At 41.2% G+C, this 19,761-nt stretch overlaps 1 protein-coding gene across 6 annotated transcripts in view; it reads left to right on the top strand.

Moving 5' to 3' along the window:
• hdac5 (histone deacetylase 5) overlaps positions 1–19,549 on the top strand; it is a 57,606-nt gene extending 38,057 nt beyond the window's left edge. For 5 of the 6 annotated variants that reach the window (XM_044182018.1, XM_044182016.1, XM_044182015.1 and 2 more), the window contains 14 exons: positions 4,334–4,445; positions 6,390–6,523; positions 6,986–7,106; positions 7,871–7,920; positions 8,020–8,127; positions 8,241–8,296; positions 8,477–8,564; positions 9,326–9,445; positions 10,502–10,599; positions 11,158–11,276; positions 11,403–11,536; positions 12,277–12,358; positions 12,493–12,670; positions 13,647–19,549. In XM_044182018.1, the coding sequence (XP_044037953.1) occupies positions 4,334–4,445; positions 6,390–6,523; positions 6,986–7,106; positions 7,871–7,920; positions 8,020–8,127; positions 8,241–8,296; positions 8,477–8,564; positions 9,326–9,445; positions 10,502–10,599; positions 11,158–11,276; positions 11,403–11,536; positions 12,277–12,358; positions 12,493–12,670; positions 13,647–13,686 (1,440 nt within the window). In that variant the 3' untranslated portion in view covers positions 13,687–19,549. The remainder of the gene's footprint in view (positions 1–4,333; positions 4,446–6,389; positions 6,524–6,985; positions 7,107–7,870; positions 7,921–8,019; positions 8,128–8,240; positions 8,297–8,476; positions 8,565–9,325; positions 9,446–10,501; positions 10,600–11,157; positions 11,277–11,402; positions 11,537–12,276; positions 12,359–12,492; positions 12,671–13,646) is intronic. The other variant, XR_006376270.1, reaches the window with a different exon arrangement.
• The last annotated feature ends 212 nt before the right edge of the window (positions 19,550–19,761 follow it).

Raw genomic sequence — 19,761 nt, 5'->3', positions numbered from 1 at the left:
AGACTGAATGTGCTGCAGTCTGCCGTTTTTTCATCAAAACTCCCAATGTATCTCAGCAGCTCCACACTCCTCACATCCGCTTAAATTCTTAGATAGTGATTCCCAACCAGGGGTACTTGCACCCCAGGGGCTATGTGAAAGACTGTGGAGTAGCTCAACTAATTTGAAAAAATAGAAATTATGATTTGATCAAAAAAATATATACACATATTTGTTTTCGTAGGAGAAAAACAAGAATCCAAATAGGATTACAAATTGGTGTGATGCTAATCTTTAGTGAATTTATTGTCACATTATCTAGTAACTACGATAGGCTGACTCCACAGTGCACACCAACCTGAGTCACTTGTAACACATTCAAGCCATGTGTTGCCATTGAGAGTGCGTGACAACTACTTAGCAAGTCAGCAGAGAAGATGAAATAGTTAGCTAAAAGGAATGCTTTAAGTAGTTAAATAAAAGGATCATGGTAATTTTAAACATTTAGCCAAAAGAAATGGATAAACTGTTGAAATGAATGGATCAGTTGGCTGAAACAGTTTAGACATAATGGATAAATGGTTGAAATAGTTAGCTAAAAGTAATGGATCAACATCCACTTTAAAATCAGTTGAAATTAGCACATTTATGACATTATGGGTGGGATCGACGAAGGGGTGCTTGAGCTCATCTAATGGATATTGGATATGTCCCTTAGATATGGGGGCACATCAGACAAAAAAAGTTGGGAAGCACTGCTCTAAGGTCCCAGGTCAGTCTTAAACTCAGGACATTTGGGTTACGCAGCATCAGTCCACAGAGGGATGAATCACAAATGTATCATCAGCTGACCCCCTGCTGTTTTCTGTCTCACTGTGTTTGCTACAGATGTTGTTGTGTGTTACCTATCTGACTCATCACAGCTAACTGTTGGGCTGTTACTTAAGTCCAACCCTGAGATGGCTTCAGGTGTTTTTCACCCTTGCACGATTGTTTTCACAGTGTGTTTGTGCATCACTCTTGAGTATTTCTGGGGGGTTTTCTGTTATTGTGCTGCTTCTGAGAAGAAAACACATTGCGCTTTGGTAAGCTCATTAGATAACATGCCTATTATCTGCTTTCAATGAAAAGTACAAGCGTTGAATTGACCAAAATTTGACAAAGCGTGTTTTCTCGTCACAGACAAGACCTAGTGTGCTTGAATAACTAGCTCATACGCTGTCAAATACCAATGTGGCGCTTTGACCAGTTGGTAATGTGCATGCTGTTTGAATAGTGTGCAGACCTCAAGTGTGGACTGCTGAAGCACTCTGATCTCACCAAAAGCTTACTTTTAACAACACAAAACAAATGATTCCTTTAGATATACAACCTTCTCAAAAATTTAGTTGAGCTCTTTTGCCAATGGAGAACTTGTGATCTACTCCACATAAACCCCTTTCTATCTATTCTATCCTCTGCCATTTTAATCAGGTGATCACACAGCCAGATCATTTCACATTTCCATTCGACTGATCCTGCTACTCAGCCCATAGCTTCCTGAATTGCCAGTATGGGAGAAAATCTTTGAACACCCAGAGAACATATTTGTTTGGCTGCTCATTCAGCGCGACTAGGTTCAACACAAGATGTTTGTATATACTGGTGGATAAGAAAGAAACCTTAGCTAGAAAGCTTATGAAATTGTGGTTCAAAGTCTGTGGCTCTGTTGTGTTTTTCTGCCCGCAACTTTACTGTTTTGGTTCAGTCTCACTGCTCTTATCGGCCTCATTTCCAGCAGCAGCAGGAGGCAGTTTTCAGTGCAAATGCTCTTACAAACCCACTGTACACTACCTGCCCAGCACCAAACAGCAGACGCACGAAGTTGGTAACAAGCTGGTGAACATAGTGCAGCATTTAGCAGCTAAAGAGACAGATATTTCAGAGCTAGAAGGAGAATGAATATTGGACTTGGCCAGAAACATAATTCCAAATAAATGGTAATGTTGCTCCGTTTCTGCTGGATGTGTAATTAGGCATTGTGTTTACAGTTTGTCGCGCTATCCCCACATGGCCAAAAGGATCAATTAATGCTGCTTTAAATATTATTGCAGTTTTCAAAGTGTAAAGTACTTTCATGCATCTACAATTTAGTTGCCTGCACAGACGTTGTTTATGTCTTGTGATGCTTTCCTCAGTTGTGTTTTGAGCAGAAAACATTGTAAATAAATGGCGTATATGATCATGATGTAGTGTATGTGCATGGTGGCGGTCAGCTGATCGTTGGCTGTAGTCTTTGCAGTGTGTTTAAAAGCAACATTTAACAGAAGACAAGGGAACGCAGCAGTCGGCCTTTGTTGATGCTAGCTCCTTAATGTTGTCTTGGTGTGTCAGGACGCTTAAAGAGGAACTCCACAATTTTACATGGATCAAAGTCTGTTTGCAGGTCTTGGGGAGTACTACTGCATGTGTATAAAGCCTTTTGTGGCTCCAGAGGGAGCTGTGTGAAGTCTGATAAGTTGCCCTAAGTGATGTCACTTGAGTCAGTCTCGGTTGAGGCTGAAGACTACAAGTTTGAAAATGAAAAACATCTGGGGGTGTGGAGTTAGAAAGAAGTGAGCTTACCAGCCCTCTGTAGCCCGCTCCTCATCTCTGCTTGAGGCTAGAGGCTCATGGCTACATTAGCCACAACTAGCACACCTGAATCTGTATAGTCAAGTGAATCCAGTTGAGCTGCATTGTGGGTAATTTAGGCAATAGGGAAGAAGAATGCATGGGATAAAAAAGACGGTATCTCTGGTTCTGCTGCATCGATTTTGATCCTTTTTTATAAAAAAAAGCAGGAGTGGTCACATGTTGCCTTGCCCACTTCAGTGCTTTTTTTCTCCTGTCTCATCACACCCAAATACACACCTCTGCCCCATGTTCACTGTGGGCACTGTCATGTTTGTGCTTGAGGGTGAAGCAGCTTTTATTTGAGGGGAGGGTTGAATGGATCAGTCCAAAATGTACGATCACATTTAACTGGATAAAAAAATTGATTTATAAGCACACAAGTACAGGATGAGTCATCAGAAGAAAGCTTTGACATTTTACAGAAAGAGAAAAGGGTGGGATTTCAAAATAAAATTGTTAAATACTTTTGTGACATAGTGTATATATGTGCAATGATTGTTAGTGGAAGGAAATACAACATACTAGAACAAAGACAAACCAGTGGGAAAACATGAGAGCCTCACCGCTGGGTGTCCAGTCGAACTTGAGCAGAGAGACTGACACACACACACACGCAATTGTTGACGCTGCAGTGACATCACCAGCTGGTGACTCAACCACTGGACTCATCACTGCTGTGTGTGTTCCTCTATGTCTGTATATCTTCAAGTGTGTGTGTGTTTTAGTGTCCACCCACACATGATGAGTCACCCAGTTCGCAGCAGGGAGCACAGCAACACCCCCTATATATAGAGACTACACAATGTGTGTGTGTGTGTCTGCAGTGCGCGCGCACACACACACACATCTTAAAATCACACACACACTCTGTGGAGGTTGGTGATCAGTGAAATTTCAGGATAGTCAGTGTCATGAAAACTAAACACGAATGTAACAGTTGTTGTCATCATAACAAGTGTAGTAACAGCAATTTTTTATCAATCAAACGATCAGTCGATTAAATCAGTCAATATATCAATTGTAATTTTTTGCATGTGTTCATACACAGATCTTTATGAAATTATACAATATTTAGACTTATAGTAATTTCAGTGTGTGTGATGACAGGGAGAGAGTGAGGAGGGGTCTTGGTGTAAAGCATGCTGTCCTGTTTTACACACACACTCTCTCTCTCAATTCAATTCAATTCAATTGGGCTTCATTGGCATGGGAAACAGATGTTAACATTGCCAAAGCATGTGTGAAATAAAAACATAAACAGAAGAATTGTGATGTTAAGATATATACAGATAATTAAGACAGGATAATAATCATAATAATAATAATAATAAATTGTAGACTTGCAGTTAAAATACAAATACAAAAAGTGAAAACACTGCAACATTTTTTTTAAGTGTGTGTGTGTGTGGTGTGTGTGGGTCATTCACTGTCCCTCAGGTTGTGGCATGTTGGGCAGCAAGATATAGCCTGTCTCCTCCTAGGAGTATTTTTAATTTTGAGAGCTCATTTAGCTCTTTGAACTCTGGGATTACAGAGTTGAACTTGTTAAAGTAAACGTTCCTTATTTCATCAAATGTTGTACATTGTAGGAGAGATATTTTCTCTCTCTCTCTCTCTCTCATCATTGCAGTGAATGGACTGAGCTCTGATTCATCCTTCTGCTATGAATCATAACTTTCTCTCTTCCCCTTCCCATCAGGCCTTGCAGCAGCTGGGTGTGTTCCAGTCCTCGTTGCCCCACAGACCCCTGGGAAGAGCGCAGTCCTCCCCTGCAGCCACTGTCAATCCCATCAAACACCTCTTTACTACCGGTCAGTTTTTGTGTGTTTTCTTTTGTGTGTGACCATCTGGCTTGTTATTGGATGAGAGTTTGACATCAGCGGCATCAGTCCACCTACTGTAAGCCACCATGCTTGTTGCCTAGCAACAGGGAGCTGACTCTTTGTTGGCTGACGGTTCAGATGAACTAAGTGAACTGACTGAAATACCACAAAGTAGTGTTTTGTCTGTTGTAGCGAACTTCCTGGTGTATGTGTATATTTGATCACGTTCAAATATGAAATCCCCTGTTTTGCTTCAGTTTTACTGTGTTAATTTGCTGTTGCTGCTGTTTGCTGTCAGTAAAAACACAACGTCTCCTTCATTGGTTTCACATTAAAAGCCCTCCAGGAGTTCAGGGGACAGAACGTCTGACTTTTATTGACATAAGCTTCATCATTTATGATTATTTTTCATATCATCATTTATTTTGTGGTTTAAAGTATTTTGTGGGGCATTTTATGCTTTTTATTAGAGAGTGGACAGTAGAGAGCTGACAGGAAATGGGGGTAGAGAGATGGAGAATGACATGCAACAAAGGTCCCTGTCCGGACTTGAACCTGGGGCCCATGTCTCTTGGGTCGTATTCACAAAACATCCTAAAGCTAAAAGTAGCTCCTAACTGGCCGAGTTAGGAGAAACTCCTAAAAATAAGGGGCCTTACTTTAGGACTCCTATGTTTTTTGTTCTTTTGAGTAATTCACAAAGTCTTTTAGTGCTAAAAGTAGCTCCCAAGTCTGAGAGAAGTCCTTTTAAAAACAATATATTTCCATGAAGGTGAGTTAATCCAGAGATAGTTTGCTCAACTCTCCGCTAACTGGATACAGGAAAAAACGCAGTTTGCTTCATGTATATTGATGAATATTTTATTTCACATTAACTGACACAGACCCGTCACCTGTCAGCCAATCACTGTAGACGTTGTAAGTTCATTCAAAAAAACATGATGTCATCCATAGCAACAGAGTCAACCCTGCCCCTTCTCTCAGCTTAGGAGCCCTCTCAGTTCCTCAGTGAAAGTTGCTCTCAGCAGCTTTTTGAAAAGTTTTGAGGAAGAAACTCTCTTGGTGCCAATTAGGAGGACTCGTAGGTATAAGATCCTTTGTGAATACGTCTTGAGAACGCTCCGCATGAGCTAAACATTGTTAAAGTAGAGTGGATGTTTAAACGCTACCTTTGCCTCTGTTTGAGCCCTATGGCTGAAAAAGTCAAAGAATATGATCAAATTTAGCTAGCTAAGAAATATATTTGTATGCACATTCTCATATAACATATAACTGTAATATAGTAACATACTATTCAGCCTTTACAGAAAAATGAGTGTTTGCTGCCTTGTTTCAGTCTAAAAGTGCATTTTATAAAAGCTACTTTGTCATCTACAGCATGTAAAGCAACACTTACAATCAAAATCAAACAATATATGTGTGTATGTGTGTGTATGCGTGCGTGTGTGTGTGTGTGTGTGTGTGTTTAGCTGCAACAGGTAGCCTGGCTGTGTGGTGCAGGCAGTCTCTAACCATAAATGTCAAAGAATATATATAACCTCTGTAAATTAGTCAATGAGTCCTGTATACTTGTAATGTAAATAATGGCTTCAGATAAAGCATTTAAAATGTGTCATATCCCAGGTACTACTAGAACATGTCCACTAGAAGTATTGTGGTAAATTCAATGTCATGCATGTCTCACACTTATTTCACTTGTAGCTACTGACATCTTGTGGTACATATTTGTTACTACAAAGTACATTGTGGCGGACCATTAACACGTATTTGTTGTTTTACTGGGGAAATTGCTGTGGAAATTATGATAATTTATCTTGCAAAACACTGTATGTACCCTCAGCTATTATTGGAGAATTGGCTTTTATTTGAGAATATACAGTGTTAACATATGTCTCTTATTCTCTCTCTCTCTCGCTTTCTCGCTCTCTCCAGGGCTTGTATATGACAGTCTGATGTTGAAGCATCAGTGTGTGTGTGGCAACGCTCACATTCACCCAGAGCATGCTGGGAGAGTGCAAAGCATCTGGTCCAGACTGCAGGAGACGGGCCTGCTGGGTCGCTGTGAGGTATACACATACACACACACACACACACACACACACACACACACACACACACTTTGTAAACAGGACCTTTGTACTCACAGCAGAGCTACGCCCACAATGCTGTAATGTCATGGTTGGTGCACACACTGCAGGCTATCCCAGCATGCACTGCAATACACTGTTGACATTCACCTCCCAGAGAAAGTGAGTGGCGTTAAAGCCTTCATGGCAGCACAGCTGATCTTGTTTTATCATTTACTGAAAATATCTGTTTTCCATCACACATAAACACATCTTCTCTGCATCTATACACCAAAGTTTCATTTTCCATGTCATGTATAAAAGCCTTTTTTTATGTTTTACAATAGTTGATTGATTCTAGCAATTATCAAATATCCATTCAATTCTTTTTTTTCTTATGTGCAAATTTAAAATGTGCATACTCCTTACTCAGTCTCTCTCTCCGTCTGTGTGTGAGAGCAGAGGATTCGTGGGCGTAAAGCGTCTCTGGATGAGATCCAGTCTGTCCATTCAGAGTTCCACACTCTGCTGTATGGAACCAGTCCGCTGAATCGACACAAACTGGACCACAAGAAGCTGCTAGGTACCTGTCTGTCCGTCCGTCTGTCTGAGTGACCACCTCACTGTCTGTCTGACTGCTCTCTCACTTCTGCAGCGAAGACTAAGACCGTCAGTCACTGGCTAAAGCTAGCATGTTACAGACTTGCATGGCTGAAAATTGAGCTGAATTGTATGTTCAGACTTGTAAGCATGTTAGCAGCGGAGAAATCCTATTCAGGGCGGATTATTGTGAGTTGCTCTCAGTTAACGCCCAAACCAAGTCTAAAGTAGGGGAGTAAATTAGCGGTCCCTACCTTAACCTGACGTCTGGCCAAGTTTTGCGGTATTCCACACACTGTGTTAAAGATGGAGAGAGACAGAGGGGAAAATGGTGGTGCCGATGACATACTGATTCAAAAGTTAAAAACACCTTGGCGGGATGCAGCCAAGTGCTCTACAACAACCAGTAGTAGAGAAGAATTCAGAAGTACCAATACATGAGTGTAAAAATAGTAGAAAGTATTATTATCATAATGTACCTTAAGTATCAACAGTAAAAGTTCTGCAGTAAAATGTCTCGTGTGACTGATATATGATATATATGACATTATTAGATTGTTAATACTGATACATCAATGTGTAAGCAGTAGTAGGCACAGTACATTCACTTTAACCCCCCGGCTGAAAGAGTCCCACTCAAGCTCTGACGTGACCTTGAAGAATAAATCTGTAATTCTGCTTCTCTGTGATGCATCCTAATTTACACACTACAAGACCTGTAACCTCTACTCTGATTGGTTGTTTCAGGTCCAATCAGCCAGAAGATGTATGCTGTTCTTCCCTGTGGAGGAATAGGGGTGAGGTCATCTCTCTACTTGCCTGTCTGTCCATCTCTGTCCATCTATCTGTACATCAGTGTTTTAGCTCTGGTTTGAGCTCTGTGCTGCCCCCTGCAGGTGGACAGCGACACTGTGTGGAATGAGATGCACTCGTCGGCGGCAGTCCGCATGGCCGTCGGCTCGGTCATCGAGCTAGCCTTCAGAGTGGCGGCAGGGGAGCTGAAGGTAACACACACACACACACACACACGGAAATATTAACATTATTAAACTATATATATATATTTTTAACTTCAAACACTGTCTGACCTGTCCTTCACTCTGTGTTTCTGTACCAGAATGGCTTTGCGGTGGTGCGTCCACCAGGTCACCATGCTGAGGAATCCACTGCCATGTCAGTACACCCACAAGATTATTGTCACACGACTGGATGTTTCACTACATCACATTTCGGTGATGACTAACAGTTTGTACCACTTCTTCTATGTACGTATGTGTGTGTGTGTGTGTGTGTGTGTGTGTGTGTGTGTGTGTGTGTGTGTGTGTGTGTGTGCATGTGTGTGTGTGAGAACAGGGGGTTTTGTTTCTTTAATTCAGTAGCCATCACTGCCAAGCTGCTGCAACAGAAACTTGGAGTGGGCAAGATCCTCATTGTGGACTGGGTGAGTAGCACTGGCGTACACACACACACACACACACACACACACACACACACACACACACACACACACACACACAATCTGTCAACATTGTCACCTGTTGCAGGGAAAGAATTTAACATTTTTGTTTACTTATTTTAAGGCTTAAAGCCATTAATTATTCATTTAATGGTAATTAAATGGTAATGGTAATTATTTATAGATTATTTTGGCCAGGTCTGTGTGATGCATTTGCATCTTGTTTGTGCATAAAGATTACATTTAACACCATAGCATTTAGTTCCCTTTAATTTACCCTTTAGATTTTAGACAGTAAAAATCACCTTATTCCACACTGCCTGACAATATCAGATGTACTGTATCTTTGATCTCTTTGGAATCGCCACTAAAATAAGAATAAAGTTCTGTGGATTTGAACAACATTTGGCTGCACAGCATGAGTTTGTAATGACTAACCTACGTGCAGGACAGTGGGAGTGAAGACATTAAAAAGATATACAACAAAGCTGGCGACTAGTTTGCAACATCAGTTTTGTTTTGACTGGATCGCTCCCTTTGTATGTATAAAAGGAGAAGAGTGCATTTATTCACTGCTGTTGTAATACTACACTTCACGTTAATAGCCAGTTATTCTGACCAGGCTTTTATGCAAGCAAAGAGAACTAATCTGGATGAAATGTTGACCAAATACATTGTGTTCAGAGTGTCTGTATCATAACATCCCATTGACCTTCTCTCTGATCCCATGTGACCTGTCACTGCAGGACATTCACCATGGCAACGGCACCCAGCAGGCCTTCTACAGTGACCCCAACGTCCTCTACATCTCCCTCCATCGTTACGATGATGGAAACTTCTTTCCTGGCAGTGGAGCGCCTGAGGAGGTACACACACACACACACACACACACACAGGGTAGAGGTGAGAATTCAGAAATAGCTGAAGCAGTGTCATATGTCCCATGTTCTGAAAATGATCTAACTACAACACTAGTGTTTCCTCTCATCATTGTACACTCACTGGAAACACTGACTGTGATTCACACACTCTCAGGGACGCACTCTCTCTGACCTTTAGCTATATGGTGACCCCAGGTATCAGTACAGTCTTATCTCAGCAGAAAAAAACATGAGGCCAAAATGCATTATTTGCAAAACACTTAAGCAATGGCGACAATATCACCAAGGTGTTTAAAGGTACCCTATGAATGTACCCGCAGCAATGCTTTCATTCAGTGTGTGTATCCTTGAGGCCTGACAAATGCATTTCCTGCCTCATAAAACTGAAAAAAATGTGTAAAGCCAATTTTTCAAAATATCATTTCAACTTGGATTGCTTTCATTGACTGGAAGTCTTCTTCTGCATTGCTACATTTCTTGCTGTGTTGCTGCCACCAACTGTCGATCAGTGGAATAGCGTGGACATTTGGTAGACATTTGCTTTGACTGCTGCTTCGCCTTCTTCTGTTGATGAGCCTCCGCTGCATCTTGTTTCACCTATTTGTCTTTTTGTGTTTCTTCTTCTTCCATGTGCACATTCACATACTTGTGCTTCCCTATTGTGTGCTAGTACAACAAGAGCCACAAACAAAACAGAGACCTGTGATTATTGTGATTATTTACCCGGGTGCGGTTTCAAGCACTGAGAGCTTCTGCTTTCACACTAGCAATGTTGTTGTCTAGCTTGGTGCACTAAGCTTTGACCCCAACTATAGAAGGCTGTTACATTTCCTCAACAACTGAATCAGAAAAGCAAATGCACGCTGCCGCCCCACCAACCATCCAAGTGATTTGTTGGTAATTTAATCTACAAATATAGATACAAATAAGTTCTTTAGTGTTTGTTCATTATTTTATATTCCCATGACCAACTTCCACACACACAGGTATCACCAAAGATGCACAATAGTAACAACTCTCTCTCTGTCTCCCTCTCTGCAGGTGGGATCAGGTGCAGGTGTTGGTTTTAATGTGAACATAGCGTGGACTGGAGGAGTAGAGCCGCCTATGGGTGATGTGGAGTACCTCACTGCCTTTAGGTAAACTTTATTATTTATTTATTTTTTTTATTACTATTATTATTGGATACTTATCTTTTAAATAGATATTTTTTAAATGGTGACATTATTACCAAGGTCGACGAAGAGACACAGTTGGAATGTGAGTGGACACCGGTTAGCTCTTGGCAGTGCAGACTGAGGCGCAGACGCCTCTGCTTGAGTTGAAAATGTTTCAGCTTGCACAAAATATTTGCTCCTTTAATCCTTAAGCAGTTTGACTCCACTTCATGAATGTACAAAAAAAAAATAAATAAGGGTCTGGAGGAAAATAATAGAAAGAACTGGAGTGAAGTTTTGAAATCAGTCCAAGTCTGAGCTGTCACACTCCACACACATTATCAGTGCGTGGTGTTAGGTAGCTAGTGCTAATGTACACTTGGTAAATAGTGTCGACAAGAAAATCCCCAGCGGACAAATTCATGCGAATAAAGTAAGGTGAAAAGTCTCTTTGTGTTGGAAACAACATGCTTTAAAATGCCCATTGTTTGTGTGTGTGTGTGTGTGTGTGTGTGTGTGTGTGTGTGTGTGTGTGTATAGGAGTGTGGTGATGCCCATCGCCCAGCAGTTCAGTCCAGATGTGGTTCTGGTGTCTGCAGGCTTTGACGCAGTGGAGGGTCATCAGTCTCCTCTGGGAGGATACAATGTCTCCGCCAAGTGTGAGTACTACACTGGTTACCATGGTGACCAGAGCGAGAACATTATTTTAAACACTTATCTCAATGACATGATTGCCAAATAGTTTTAACGAGTGTTTCTTGACTGTGATTGGTGTGTTTTGGCAGGTTTCGGTCAGCTCACGCAGCTGCTGATGGGTCTAGCGGGTGGGCGTGTTGTTATGGCGCTGGAGGGCGGTCATGACCTCACCGCCATCTGTGACGCATCAGAGGCCTGCGTCTCTGCGCTTCTTGGAGACCCGGTGAGAGAGAGAGTCAAAAGATCATCAATAATTATTCGTGTTTTAATTTCAAACATTGAACCATGCTAGCCTTTCTCAACCTGGAGGTGCTGGCCCCGATCTCTATGAACAATATAGAAATATTACACTTCCTGTAAGACTAGTACTGCAGTCTTCAGTAAGCTTTATACTCACCACAAGCAAGCAGCTAATTAAACTGCTCAATGCAACAATATTGTCCATTTGAATGTTAAAGGAACAGCCAACAGATTTGGAATTATGCTTATTCACTTTCTTAAGTACAGAGCTGGAGTCAGGACTTGGTTAGCTTAGCTTAGCATAAAGACTGGAAACGGAGAAACAGCTAGCCTGGTTCTGTCCAAAGTGGAAAAATACACCCACCAACACCTCTAAAGCTCACTAGTTAACACGTCGTTTAACACGTACATGAACTGATACGTAAAGTCGACAATGTGTGGTTGTGGTTGATTTGGCTGTTTACGAGAGAGAAGTCCATATAAAAATCCTGTGTAGTGTAATAGTGTAACTACATTAAAAACCACAGTTTGAATTGAACTATCCCTTTAGACACAGCAGATCAACACATGCAGATAAGACAGAAGGTAAAGAAGCCTCCAGTCAGTGGTGTTATATGCTGTGATAAGCATTGTGTTTGCGGGATGTATTTTAACCTATCGAACTTAAAATACAGAAGTTGGTGTCATGCATTTCTGTTAACACACACTCTCTGTCTTTCTCAGTGTGACTCTGTGTTTCAGTGGCCTCAGGAGAAGCCATGTCCAAAAGCTTGGGCCTCACTGGAGAGAGTAATAGAGATCCAGAGTAAGAAACACTCACACACACACACACACACACACACACACACACATACAGTAAATATACACACTGATGAGAAGTTACAGCATGTCTTGATCCTCGGTCCATGTGTATCTCTCTCTTTCTCTCTGTCCCTGCAGGTAAACACTGGTCTTGTCTCCAGAGTTTGACTCAGACGAGTGGCCACTCGCTATTGGATGGCCCCCTGGGGGCTCAGGGCCAGTCGGAGGACGAGGCAGAAACAGTCAGCGCCATGGCTTCCCTTAGTGTTGATGTTGAGCAGCCAGGCTCCGTTCCTGACAACACGGAAACCAGCAGGTCAGCTGTGGACTATTATCACACCATTATTAGGGGACTGAGAACCAGCAATACACAGAGTATAGAAGTACTGTACAAGCCTGTGCATGTGCCAGTCAGCCCACAAGTAGTAGCGTCCATCAGTGGTTGATATATTAGTGGTTCTTCCACTATCAGCAGCATTAATGGCGTTTGGCCATAACAACAATTAGCTTGTTTATTGCTATTGTGCCATAAAAAAATGGAGTTAAAATGAAGCAAGGGCACATAGTAACTAGCACAGATACATACTGTATAGCCTGATGCTTTTCAGTTTTTACTCTCCAAAATATATTGTCTTTAAATTAGGGTTAAATAAAATAATATGATATTAAAGGGTATTATTGCAAGAACGATATTCATGATGATATTATATGAGTGGGTGCAGCTACTTTTGCTATATATATGAAAAGACAAAGTCAGTAACAAATAAATGCATCATAAAATATAAATTTTATGTCAGTTGATAATGAATGCAGATATCTCTATACATTCACAAGCAAAAATAGACGTGGGACGTACAGTTAGCAGAGTGACAAAACACTGCCACCATCTAGTTAAAATCATCATCAACCCACTGGCTTTCATCATCATCTGAGTAACACACAAATATTTAGATATTGTTATAAATGTCAGTATCTAATATTGAAAAAATGTATCATGATATTTTTGTGTGCAAAATATCTGCATCCATGGAAAGAACATTTCTAAATTGTCCACAATTTGCCAAGTTGCATTTAATTGTTCTTAGCATTTTTAAATAAAATGTTTCTTAAAATTAAGATTCCATGGAAACCAGAGGAAGTGAGGGTCAGCAAGGACACACGTCTTGTGACCTGTATACTTTACCACCTGTACACAGCTCCACTGAATATTTCCACGGGGTTATATCACACGGTGTAAGATATTTATAATGTACACATAAGTGCTCTTAAATTAGATTTTGAACTACCCACAGGTCCACAGAGGAACCAATGGAAGAAGAGCCTGTATTGTAGGAGCAGCTTAAACAAGAACCACACAAAAACTCCACATTCACCTCCTCCTGGCACCTCCTCTTCCTCTTCCTCTTCCTCCGCAGAGTGTGGGTAGGTACACACACACAGAGTGGAATTGTGCAGTTGTGGAAGACTCTAATTGGCTGAGGAGAACATTATGGAGACAGGAGAAGGCGGGGCCTGTGACAAACATGGAGACATCTCTTTTCTATTGGTTCATCAGCCCAAGGAGAAGCAGACGACTTGTTAGCATCTCCATGGAAACCAGACGAGGAGAGGGTCAGCAAGGAGACACGTCTCGTGACCAGTATACTTTACCACCTGTACACAGCACCACTGAATATTTCCCTTCCACCCCACAGTCACTCGTCTGTCTTTCTATTTTGTCCCTACTCCTCTGTTTCCACAGCGGGACGATGACTGTGGAAAACTTGAATTTGAATCTCGTCTAAATGTCAGACACCAAGCAGACGACTTGTCTTCTTGTCTGTCTGTCTGTCTGTCAGAGAGACAGGCTGACCGAACATGGGGTTGGCTGGCGGAGGAGGAATAACCTGTTTTAAAATGAGCAGAGGAGGAGGAGGAACTAGGTGCCTTTTTTTAAAACAAACCGTCCAATCAGAAACCACAAAACACCACCGCCGCAGCACCTCAGCAAACCAACCAGCCAATGAGGACTGAAGAAACACACCGATGCACACACACATACTGTTGTTGTTTCACTCAGTCAGTTCATTTTTGAGTCTTTGTTTCGTCATCTGGATGCCTTAATTTGTTCTTATCTCACTATTTAGCTACCTTGAGAGAGACGGCGAGAGAGAGAATCATGAGAGTTGATATAAATATATATTCAGAAATGTATTTAAAACTGCTAAGAATTGTATTTTCTTTCAAATCTTACAATATTCATGCCAGGTATTCCCAACAGACAGATCTTTTTTTTTTTGAGGGAAGAAAAGCCTCTAAAGCCATCATTACACACTAGAAATCTCCAGTAAAAATCTCCATTGAATATTAATGTAACATTAATAATAATATTCAATCAGACTTTTATGGGATCTGGTGAAAGTGTCTCAGGATCAGGCCTGTTTTTAGCAGTATTCATTGTTTGAAATATGTAATTAATGAAGCTGCATCACTTCAAACCACCACCTCTCTGTCACTCGTCTCTCTCTCTTTCACTCATTTCGGTTGAGAGTCATGTGACCTGAGCCCCGTCCCTTCTCTAAAGGGGATTGTGGGATTGTGGCACGTTTTTGAAACACCACAACGACCACCACGTCCCTCTGTTTTTCTTTCTTTTTTAAAAAAAATTGTAATATTTCCTGTTTGGTGTAAATACTGTCTCCTGTCCTGTTGCCCACAGTTACGTCACAGCAGACTCGGTGTGGTCACTTTTCTATATCTGTACATACATACATGTATAAAAACACAAAATACTTTCTCTTTTTGTATAAAAAAAAGAAAAAATAATATTCTATATAAATATATATATATGTAAACAGTGTTTTATCCAATCAGATTGGATTTATGAATATATTCTATTTGGAGATTTGATGTTTTAAAGGTTTGGCAGTTTGACAGGAAGTAAGCACACGGTCTGATGTTATCAGACCATTGTTTGTTTGTTTACAGATGTTGAGGATGGCTGGATATTGTTGTAGTGGTTGTTGTTGGAGGTGAACAGCGAGCTCCAGTTCCTCTGGCAGGTCCAGGCAGGCAGCGCTGCCCTCCACAGGCAAACAACAGCAACTACAGAAAAGGGAATACAAAGGTCAGAGGTCATGACTGGGTAAATAGGTTGGTCCAGTGATGATGTATTTTCGTAGTCCAGCAGGGAGTTAGCTAGCCCCTCCATGGCTTATGATATTCTCAGAACTCGGACATTTTAGTCACTAAGGGGCTCCAAAAATTTCTTACAGCAACAATGTTGAAAATATGAACTCACTGGATGGTCGCTAATCTTCTTAGCGATTTATAACATGCCAGGCAGTTGTAAAGTAAAAGAAAAAAGAAAAAAAAGACTTACCCTGTCCATAAAAGGTCGCTTCCAATAAACTTAATACAAACCTATATAAAATCAAAGATGACGCAGCAAGTCGCAGTGTGTTCAGGATGCCACCGGAGGGAGCACACAGTCTGGCCTTGAGGGCGCGGAGTCGACGGAGGTCCAAGAGATGTTGAGGAATGGTGCAACGCTAGCGTTCGTTCGTCTTAGCTTAGATGATGGCACATCGGGTCGTTTTGTTAGTTTCTTAGTTTGCACCAGCCATGTAGCTTGTACCTGTCATTTTGGACATTGAAGTGGATAAGAAGAGTTCCTACCATCCGGTGTGTTCATATTTTCAACACTCTTGCTGAAACAAATTTTATGATCCAGTCAGCGACCGTCGTACATAGTATGCTGATCCTGAATCAAGGCTAATGAACCACTCTGTGTATGAAATGGCAATTCAGGACTTCGTAATCGTTTTTTTTTTTTAATATTAAATAATCTTCACAAGTCAGCATTACTCACGAGCTCCAAAGGATAAATCAACTTACCTTTGGAAAAATTAACTTACGGTCTTATTGCTCTGGTGCCATTTACACAAACTCAACTTGTTTACGCTACTCCAACCAATTAAATAAAAAAAATTTAAAATTTTAAAAAACTACAGTTGAGTTGGCAAATCTATTACAAAGTATCCTTTAAGTGAAAACTGTGTACTAGAGCTTTATGGCTTGAAAAAGGACTGTTCTGACAAGTGATGTTACAATTCTCCAACTGCAGTTAAACTTTGAAGACCGTTAGCTATTTGTTAGCAACTTCCTTTATCACTACTCATAAAAGCTTTAAAATGGATGAACGGGCCATGGCTCAAACATGCTAACTACAGTAAGGTTGTGTGTTCACTAGGCTTCTTTTTCTGAGCGCCAGTTTCTCACTCTTTTTTTTTTTTCTTCATGGTTTTCGGGCACTTCAGGCCACCTCCAACCTCCAGCTCCTGCTCCAGCTCCTGTTTTAGAGCATTTAGCATTTTTTGTTCGGCTACTTTAAAGCACATCTCAACTTTTTCAGAGATGAGTTGTGTTTTCCAGTATCACGAACCACATTAGAGGCTGGAGATGTAAGCTACCGCCACTTCTCTGCTCATTTAAGATGCCCAGTGGACACGCAGCTTCAGAACTGGACCAATCTATTATCCACACCAATAGAAACTCAACTCAGAAACACTACTGAGTCGCCCAGTAAGCTGACTCTGCCGGACACTAAAGTATATTTCCCAGGACCCTCTGTGGTGCAGCGAGTGTTGTAGCTGACGCTGCTACCTCTGGGTCTCATCTGTTCAAAGCAATATAACACTGACTGGGACAGAGAGAGAGAGAAAGAGAACTACAATGTCCAGCTTTAGCGTTGCCATGGTAACACAGCAGACAGCATCACAGCTTACATCATTCATGGAGCTCCCCCTAGCTTTTACACATGTGATTGAATGCTGTTTGTGTGTATTATCTGTCAGGTGGAATGGACAAAGTATTGACTGATCAGCAGATTGATTGATTTATTGAGCTGTGTTTCCAGGCGGTTCAGTGTAGTCTTTTTGTTCTAATGTAAACACTAAGGCCATTTTGTCCCTTATACCAGTAGTCAGTAATAGCAGCGCCTCTTATTGGGGGGGGGGGCATGAGTCTTAGATGTCTAAGACAGACAAACATTAGCCACCGAACATGGAAGCGTTGGATGGTGTCGACGTCTGAGCTCGACTGGAGTTCATGCGGGCAACAAAGGAACAAAACAAACGAGCAAGTGGCAACTCCCACAACTGAGAAGCTTGTCAATTAAGCAAATAATGCCCCACTTAAAAATGCCTTAATATTTTCTCAACTATTTTTGAAAATCACCACCAAGTAATGAATTCAGATTGTCTTGCAGAATTTAGTATTTTCTAAAAAGTGGCCATTAGTGGCCATTAAAGGAACTGCAACGTAAAATATATTGTTTTCAACATGAACGGTTAATTCTGGTTAATTTACAACTTGGGTAATGACAACACTGTACTCACCAAGTTAATCTCGGAACGCAATAACTTTAATAAAAATATACTACATATATACAAATACAAATAAATGCCCTATTTCCATCGTTTAACTGGTGCTCTTTTAATTGTCATCTCTTCTTCTGTGGTTTAATGGGACCCGACAGGAGAATCTGTGCCACCATCTTATCTCAATGAGCTCAACTCCTAAAATTTGATTAACAGTAGATGGAAATGTGCATTCATTTGTATTTCTTTTACGATTTTATAGAAATTAGTTTAAAATTTGCGCCAATCTAGATGGAAACTTGGCTATTTACCCCGCCTGCAAGCGTGGGTGGGAACAGCTATAAATACTTAACTTTTTAGACGTGGTCGGACAGCGCGCCGTTCGAATGAATTCATTTCTAACATTTGTCGTAGCAATGCTGCTGTGTTCCGAGATGTCAGCAATTACTTTTGCTATCATAATCAACCATAGACTGTATATAAAGATGGGCATGACAGCTCCCCAAAAGTCAAGCCAAAACATCTACATCGCCCCCTGGTGGCTGGCTGCAGTATAGGTCATAAACCCCACCCCCTCCATGTGAGCAGATGGGACATGGGCCAAACTTAAAAACTCAAAGTATACGTCAAATAATTTTTTCCCAAAGATGGTTTCAAGTGGAGATGCGTTGTCCATCTCTATATAGTCTATGGTAATAAACAGAAATGACAGAAAAATATGACCCAAATTGTAACAAACGGAATTATCCTTTAAGTCGCGGTTGGTTGCTGCTCGGTCTTGCACTGCTGCCAGACAGCACACACCAGCGCAGATTGCGGAGTTCAGAGGCGCCACCATGGTCGTCTGGGCTCTGGTCTTGAGAACTAATGAAAAGAAGGGGGCACCCAGAGAACCGTCTGCACCAGCAGAGTTTCTCTCCTGTACATTTTAAACTCTAACAATACAACATTAATAGTGCTGACAGAGTCTGATGGTTTGTGTCATCAGGGTGACGAAACCTCCCCAGTCCAGAGGCTACACAGCTTTACTGTTGCTACCACCCACACACACACACACTATGTGAAACGCACACTTTGACACACACAGACTATTTTGCTACATGAGTTAATACTGTATATTTCTTGATATGTTTGATACTGTGGTGTAAATGTAGTGTCCTGCTATGATGCGGCGTGTGGAGGGAGGGGTATTTTTTGGACTTTTGGGTGGGACAGAGGAGGTTCAGTATCAGTGTGACTGTCACCTTCTCGCTCTCTGTCTTTTACCTCCTTCTGTTTTTGAGGGGAGACGTCCTCTCTGTTACCTTTCTCTCGTCTGGCTCATGACTGAAACATTTGGAAAACGCTGTTTTGTTGGAACGGATCACAAGCACATTCCCGACTATTCTCTGTCTGTGCCGTCGTTTTATCCAGATTCTTTCTTGTTGCGACAATACAACATGTGTCTAGTTCTTGCCGACTCACATGTATATAAAGTGCATATATGTGTACACATGTGCAATACACGCTATTCGAGCAATCTATTACTGTGACTATTATTGATGATGATGATGATACTTGTCCCTTTTTCAGAGTTTCAGCCCGTTTTTTCTTCTTGTCCTGATTTCCTGTTGATGGATTGTGTTGCAGGAGTTTAAAAAGGGAAGGTGACTCTTGTGATTCTTCACACTCAGTTTAATTTCAGGGGTTTGTGGACATTTTAATGAAGCCCTTTTTTATTACTCTCAATGTAATGTTGTGACGTTGATCCTGATTATCTGTTTCTTTGTTGTTGTTTTTTTTAAGTGGGCCTGTTGTTAAACTTGTCTGGAAACTCAATAAAGCAATTCACTGACTGCCTGTTGCATTTCCCAATACTCATATAACCCTAACATCTGCCCACCTGCACCTCTGAACTCTTTCGGACAAAGCCAGGCTAGCTGTTCCCGTCTTTATGCTAAGCTAAGCTAACTGGCTGCTAGCCGTTGCCTCATATTTACCATACAGTTAGCGGAGTGGTTTCAATCTTCTCATAAAAGCAGGAAGTTAGAAATACTGAGGTCAAAGC

This window comes from Siniperca chuatsi, linkage group LG21 (assembly GCF_020085105.1).
Source record: "Siniperca chuatsi isolate FFG_IHB_CAS linkage group LG21, ASM2008510v1, whole genome shotgun sequence".
Lineage (NCBI taxonomy): Eukaryota > Metazoa > Chordata > Actinopteri > Centrarchiformes > Sinipercidae > Siniperca > Siniperca chuatsi.
Note: the sequence above shows the minus strand (reverse complement) of the source record. Positions and strands in the feature narration are given on the sequence as shown.